Source organism: Oncorhynchus clarkii, unplaced genomic scaffold (genome assembly GCF_045791955.1).
Source record: "Oncorhynchus clarkii lewisi isolate Uvic-CL-2024 unplaced genomic scaffold, UVic_Ocla_1.0 unplaced_contig_13380_pilon_pilon, whole genome shotgun sequence".
NCBI lineage: Eukaryota > Metazoa > Chordata > Actinopteri > Salmoniformes > Salmonidae > Oncorhynchus > Oncorhynchus clarkii.
This window is the reverse complement of record NW_027258580.1, coordinates 1,073-8,273: the sequence shown is the minus strand read 5'-3', so window position 1 is coordinate 8,273 and position 7,201 is coordinate 1,073. Positions and strand designations below refer to the sequence as shown.

General features: G+C 46.0%; 1 protein-coding gene across 1 annotated transcript; it reads right to left on the bottom strand.

Moving 5' to 3' along the window:
- Positions 1-1,953: 1,953 nt before the first annotated feature.
- On the bottom strand, positions 1,954-6,741 carry LOC139397412 (adenylate cyclase type 9-like). The gene is made up of 4 exons (XM_071144139.1): positions 6,583-6,741; positions 6,345-6,487; positions 5,967-5,990; positions 1,954-5,710 (listed from the first exon to the last, which is right to left on the bottom strand). The coding sequence occupies exons 1-4, from the start codon at positions 6,739-6,741 to the stop codon at positions 3,838-3,840; spliced, it is 2,199 nt and encodes a 732-aa protein (XP_071000240.1). The 3' UTR covers positions 1,954-3,837.
- Positions 6,742-7,201: the final 460 nt, after the last annotated feature.

The window sequence follows — 7,201 nt, the reverse complement described above, 5'->3', positions numbered from 1 at the left end:
TCCCTGTTTTTAAATCCACATCAGAACAAACAAGTGGCAGCTGTGTACCAAAAAGTGACAATGAACTGCAATATTGAGTTTCATACTCATTCAGTGATACTAAATGTTGGAAACAATTGCTCAGCAGGTTATGAAGTAGAAAAGGCACATGTCAAATTCATATAAACATTTTAAAGAACTTGGATGAGAAAAATATGTACACATGTCAAAAAGCAACAAAAAAAGTGTATTCAAGGAGGTTTGAGAAACAAAACGTGGCAATCTTAATTAAATTATATCAGAGTTGATTTAGAGAGGATTTTCCTATGACTGAAAAGGCACTACTAGCAAACTCTTGCAGTACACACAGGAACCTGTAGTAAAACCAATTATGGCACTACAAAAGAGAAACTTAAGTACTGAAAGTTGAAAGATGCACTTAAAACCCAAATGATTGCTGGGATATCCTGAGTCTCTCCATCTTTACTAAACTAAAACATGTTGCTTTGGAGTCTTTTACTATGAACATTTACTTCCCAAGTTCTACTCCTAATTCAGAACGCTTTGATATTGTACCTTTGAGGTTTCAAAGTATGTCTGAGGTCACAAATAATAATAAGACGTTTCCATCCCCAGTTTTTATGTGAGTAAGGTCATACCGTATCATTTTTTTAAAATAACGACATCTGTGATGGAAACAGGAAGTTTAGGTACAATTTTATAAATGCCAAAAGATAATTTGTTTGTTCGACGGGGTGGGATCTTTCTATGTTGGTCATTTTTTTATTAATTATGCGAGAAATGGCAGTGGAAATGAGGTAAATAATAATCATATTGAAGTAAACCTTGAGTCACGCGATGATAAGCAGTATTAGGCTACAGATGAAATAGGCCTAACTTATGAAGAACTTCACAGGGTGATGAAAGTGCACAGTGATCTTGATGCTCCTTTCCAAAAAATCTCCAGGGTCTGATTCTGGTGACATGTTGATCGACACTTGATTGCCATTTAAAAAATACAAATTTTCTCGCTATTATCCATAATAATCTCATTATGTAGACGAGCCTATCCGCACTGTATCTGTGAGCTGTTGGTTAGAGCGCATGTACCAAGACCAGAGAAGGCAAATTTGCTATTTTACCCAACAGTTTTTTTTTATAACAAAACTATTGGTAGAGTTGAAAATGCAATGGAAACACACTGAACTTTAGATTTTTATTTGGTACGTGAAAACTTAAGTGAAAAAGTATATTTTGTGTGCACTTTGTCATCATGCACTGATTTTTATCCTCAACAAGTCCGTTTGGTGGAAACACACCACTGGTGGAAACACACCACTGGTGGAAACACACCATGGAAACACACCACTGGTGGAAACACACCACTGGTGGAAACACACCACTGGTGGAAACACACCACTGGTGGAAACACACCACTGGTGGAAACACACCCCTGGTGGAAACACACCCCTGGTGGAAACACACCACTGGTGGAAACACACCCCTGGTGGAAACACACCACTGGTGGAAACACACCATGGAAACACACCACTGGTGGAAACACACCACTGGTGGAAACACACCACTGGTGGAAACACACCATGGAAACACACCACTGGTGGGAACACACCACTGGTGGAAACACACCACTGGTGGAAACACACCACTGGTGGAAAAATACGCAGATGTAGATTTTAGAATATTCGCATGAAAATCGGTCGCCAATTGGATGGAAGCCTAGCAGTACCATTACTTGTTTTGTTATTTCCCCCGAGCACCCAAGCCCTTTCACTAAAACAGAGAGAAAGTGACAGGGATGATTAGACTTGCAGTTGGAGGATATGCACTGTACAGTTCACCATACTCAATTATCTCAAGAAAGGTTCTGATAAAACAATGCATACAGTACATGTGTATATATATAAAAAGAAAACAACAAGATCTCAACTTCAACAAAACAAACAGGAAAATATGTAGCACTGAACATGCACACTTGACATGTTTATTTGTATATGTTGTTTACATGACACATGTTAGAAACGTCCCTTATTATCCAGGATCTAATTTGGCAGGAATGCTGTAACAAGAGGAATCAGGTGCATTCCCCCTTGCATGTATTTCTAAATAGCCTGACGGTAGAGTAACAGGGGGGGCGTGGCGATAGCAGATCAAGTCCTATTTGAAGGTCAATATACCAATCTACCATTCCGTTAAACTGGATCACTCAACATCTTAACTCAGGTCTGTCACAAGAGACTACTCAAGATTAGCCTGGTCCCAGATCTGTTTGTGCTCTTGCCTATTCCACATGATATGTACATGATATGTATATGTAACAATATGTAACAATTTTAGCAGATTGTTAACTGTATTGTAAGCAAACCAGCACGTTCAATAGAAACTACCTATTAGGAAGCCTACCTAGAGGGGTGCACTTCAAACCTCAACAACGGTAGCCTAACAACAGATTGCATTCCTGTAAAATACTAGGAAGAGGTTATGGCACATGAACCAACCTGTGGTGCTAAAAGTTAGCTTTATAGACTTGCAGAGCTAATGTGCAGCTGAAGCTAATTAGTGATATGTTAAAGAGTTAGGGTCAAGTCCTAACTTAAACATTTTCACTTAGTCATGCATTGATGTCAATTGGAGACTTTGACTTAAAACAGACTTAAGTGGGAGTTAGGATTCAGCCCTAATTACTATTACCAAGGTCTAGTTGACGGCTTGAGGCTAGTAAGACAGAGGTCCTTACTTTTAACCAGGGCCAGGAGAAAAGATACTACATCAGCAAGAGGGATTTCATAATGTCTTAATCACACTCCCCACCTCTTCCCACGGTTTCATCTTTTGCAGAATGACAACTTACAGCCAGCCACCTCTCCGCATGAGGCCGTGGATGGCAGTTATTACTGTAGTGTAGCGCACAGACACAAGCACACAGTCAAGCCTTCCGACTGATGTTCTAGATATTGTTGTGGGTTTGTCTGAGAGCGTTGTGCGAGGCCTGTGCTTTTGTTAGACAATTTAAAGTGATTCACTGTGAAAAGACGACTCCATCTTGCTTCCCTTTGTAACCCATCATTCACTCTTCACTGTGGCATTTCTTATTGCTCCGATTCTTGTAAACTCCTTAACTACAGTAATAAAAGCAATTTCATAGCTACACAGACCAAAGACAACTATAACAAACTGACAGAAACCAAGCTTTTGCCTTAAAATGTACATAAGGTTCACAGTATGGTAGTGTCAAAGTCTTTCCCAGTGTTCTTTCCCCTTTATGCTTCTTCTTCGTTCCTCGTCCAGACCAGCTTGGTCTACACATTATTTTGTGCTAAAGGCACTTAATCAAGACATAAAAAAACAAAGGCGAGAAAAAAAAAGCCAAAAACATACAACAACAAAAAAAGTCTAAAGATGTTAGTGAGAATCAAGTAGATCATAGGAGGCTGGGTTTCTATAGCAACATAAGTTCAGTAATAGCGCCCATCGTACTTTCCCTATCTTCTTATTCACTCTGACTGTGGCCACCAGCTACATCGGTCGTGTTCAGTGGGCATGAACGGGAAGAAAACAGACGTAGTATCTGAACTTGTTCAATAAGAAACGCTCATTTTCGCATACAGTTGAAAAAAGATTAACAAAGGTGTGTCCTAATGAGCACGAACCTGGAGAAGAATTGACAACAGAGGAGCCAGAAACTGGTTTCTTACAGTCTGCCATTTAGGTGCTACCTCCTGTATGCCTTCTCGTCACATATGACTGTTCCATAATAAGCTTCAACTGGCAGGAATGCAAGAAAGGCCGTGCTTAAAGGGCTGAAGGCTAATGCAAAAAACTATCGCAGACATAACTGTCTTAGAGTTTCGTTAGCTCGCCAATAATGTCATCATCGTCCTGCTCCTCTTTCTCTTTTTCCACCTCCTTCCGTGACTCAGTTGCTGTGGCATTCTGAGGGGAGAGAGACTGGAGTGATGCAGGCGCCACAGGTTTTGGTTGTTGGAGGACGTTTGTTGTAGGAGCTCCAGCTAGACTAGTGGTGGGCATATTTGGTTGTTGGACGTTGGTTGAAGGAGTTTCACCTTTATAATTGATGGGTGGATTTGGTTGTTGGACGTTGGTTGAAGGAGTATCACCTTTATAATTGATGGGTGGATTTGGTTGTTGGACTGTCAAAAGAGCTCCAGCTAGACTAGTGGCAGGCAGATTTGGTTGTTGGACTGTCAAAAGAGCTCCAGCTAGACTAGTGGCGGGCAGATTTGGTTGTTGGACTGTCAAAAGAGCTCCAGCTAGACTAGTGGCGGGCAGATTTGGTTGTTGGACTGTCAAAAGAGCTCCAGCTAGACTAGTGGCGGGCAGATTTGGTTGTTGGACTGTCAAAAGAGCTCCAGCTAGACTAGTGGCGGGAAGATTTGGTTGTTGGACGCTGGTTGAAGGAGTTTCATCTTTATTAGTGATGGACTGATTTGGTTGTTTGACTTTCAAAGTAGCTCCAGCTTGACTAGTGATAGGCAGGGAGGCTAGACCAACATAGGATGATGAGGAGGAGCGTCTGGCTGCGATGGTCTCTGTAGTAGTAGGGCTACAGTAGTATTGTTGCCGACTGTCTGGCCTATCTCCAGCCTCCACCACCCCCCTCTCAGGCCGCAGCAGACCCGTGGACACCCCAGAGCTGAGCGAGGGACTGGTGGTACTGGGTACACCAGAGATGGAGCTAGGCACCATATTAGAGAGCTCATCCGTTGGCGAGCGCCCGATACTCCCGTCCACCTGCACCCGGATCTCTGGCGAGACGGAGAGCAGGTACTGAGGCACGGGGGCGCCGCTGTCCGCACTCTTGGGGAACAGAAAGGTCTTCATTTGACCTTTGCCCTTGACGTTGACTGTGCCGCGGTAGTCAAAGTTGTAGTCCATGGCACTGAGGGCGCAGTAGCTCTCCTCGCTCACCTGCACGCGGCACTCCACGCCCGTAGTGTCCATGCGACTGGCGATGTTCACTGTGTCGCCCCAGATGTCGTAGAGCAGCTTAGTGGTGCCGATCACCCCTGCAGTCAAAGGGCCATGGTTGAAACCGATGCGCAACTTGAACTTGAAGCCCAGCATGTTCTTGTTGAAGTCGTCCACCACGCGCATCATCTCCAGTGCGAAGTCAAACAGCGCCCGCAGGTGGCCGTCAGGGTGCGGCGTCTCGGCGCACTGCTGCGCGTTCAGCCCAGCCGCCGCCATGTACGTGGCACCAATGGTCTTGATCTTCTCGATGTTGTTGAAGGGCGGCTCGCGAAGCAGTTCGTCGAAGTCACCGATGAGCTCGTTGAGCACGCGGTAGCACTCCTTGCCGCCCTCGTAACTCTCCTCGTAGAACTCGCTAAAGTTAACGATACTGGCAAAAATCACGCCAACATTACCATGGTTTTTGGAGTAACTCTGAGTCACTTTGAGCTGCTCTGCCACGTGGATGGGGATGATGTTCCTAAGCAACCAATCGGCTTGGTCCCTCATGTTCTGGATCTTGATGCGGTGCTGGTCGGCCTCCACGTTGCCGTGGTAATGGAGGCGGTAGCTGACCTCAAACTCGCGGTTGAGGAACCAGACGAGCAGGAGGAGCAGGAAGAAGGCCACTCCCACCTCGGGGCCCAGCAGGTCCTGGAGGCGGGGCACGGGGTCAGCGGCGGGCTCAGGCTGACCATGTACAACACTGCTGCGGTTACTGTTGTTGGTGGCGTCGCCAGACCTGGAGGAGAGAGAAAGGGAGGGAGAGATGGAGAGAGAAGGGGAAAGAGAGAGGGTGGAGAAACAAGGAAGGAGAGAAGGGAGGGATGGAGAGTTGGAGAATGAGGTAGGGAAGTGGAGATGGAGAGAAATGTAGGCAGGGAGGGAGAAAAGGAAGGAAGGAGGGATGGAGAAAGAGAGATGGAAGGAGTTAAGGAAAGGTGGAGTCAGATATATATTTATAATCTTAGTTGTATGGATAACTTCATTCTACTCACCAAAATAACATACTGTTGGCAGAACTGGAAGACAGAGGGGACAAAAACACGAGACACAGTCGGATGAGATTAATCGAGTCCACGACAAATTCAATTACACACAGTGTCAGCACAAAGGAAAAGTCATACTAAATTATGACATTGTGGTAATATTGTATACAATATCCTATCGAACTTTAGTGAGTGCATTGGTAGTGGACTAAATGGGTAATATACAAATTTGAGGGTGGTTACATTTCTCCAGCTCCGTTCCTCAGTTGTTTACTAAAACAGTGTTGTTATTGTTTGAACTGCAGATGCCCCTTTAAGGTCCTTTCCGACCAACAAAAAAAGGCCATAAATGTGTTAAAAAATAGAATCCATTGTAACGTGTCTGACCTGCAGGGCGGGCTGAAGAGCAGGGCGAACAGCACCAGTCCCACCACCGTGGCCATGGCCGAGCGCATCCAGCAGCTCAGCTGGCAGAAGTTACAGTACTGGATGATGGCAATGATCACTGCACAGCAGGTGAGCATGGTGAACTGGGAGACACAGATAGAGACGCAGGAAGGAACAATCGTTAGCATTAGCAAACTCTGGAGGAAATGACCAGGGCAAACGAACAGAATACACTCACCTGTATGGAGAGGTGCATGTCACAGGTGACGTGTGAGAAGACGGACACAGCGGGCAGGGACACCAGCACGGCCCCTATCAGGTGACGGGGGACCCAGCCAGAGATGGCCCTCAGCAGGGTTCTAGTGCAGCTCATCACGCTGTCCAGGTAGAAGGCCATCCTGGGAGAGAAGGTTTGCTCAGAGAGGGCTGATAGACAGTACATGTACAGTAATCCAACCCCATTGAAAACAGGCTAATGGCCTCCCCTTTTCCCCATCTTCAAACTTCACCTCCCTTAGTTCTCTCCCTTCCTTTACCATTCGCCCCTCTTCCTCTACTCCCCAGATCCAACCCACTCCTCATATCCCTCTCCCCACCCCCTTTCCCCCCTCTTCCTCTCCTCCCCAGTTCCAACCCACTCCTCATATCCCTCTCCCCTCCCCCATTCCCCCCTCTTCCTCTCCTCCCCAGTTCCAACCCACTCCTCATATCCCTCTCCCCACCCCCTTTCCCCCCTCTTCCTCTCCTCCCCAGTTCCAACCCACTCCTCATATCCCTCTCCCCACCCCCTTTCCCCCCTCTTCCTCTCCTCCCCAGTTCCAACCCACTCCTCATATCCCTCTCCCCACCCCCTTTCC

What these genes read in the sequence shown, in the direction of transcription:
- LOC139397412 (XM_071144139.1), bottom strand. Translation starts at nt 6,741, where the DNA reads ATGGCCTTCTACCTGGACAGCGTGATGAGCTGCACTAGAACCCTGCTG. An exon ending in CTCTTCAGCCCGCCCTGCAG is followed by an intron (nt 5,991 to 6,344) that starts GTCAGACACGTT and finishes TCTGTCTTCCAG; the next exon opens with TTCTGCCAACAGTATGTTAT. An exon ending in GCCAACAGTATGTTATTTTG is followed by an intron (nt 5,711 to 5,966) that starts GTGAGTAGAATG and finishes TCTCTCCTCCAG; the next exon opens with GTCTGGCGACGCCACCAACA.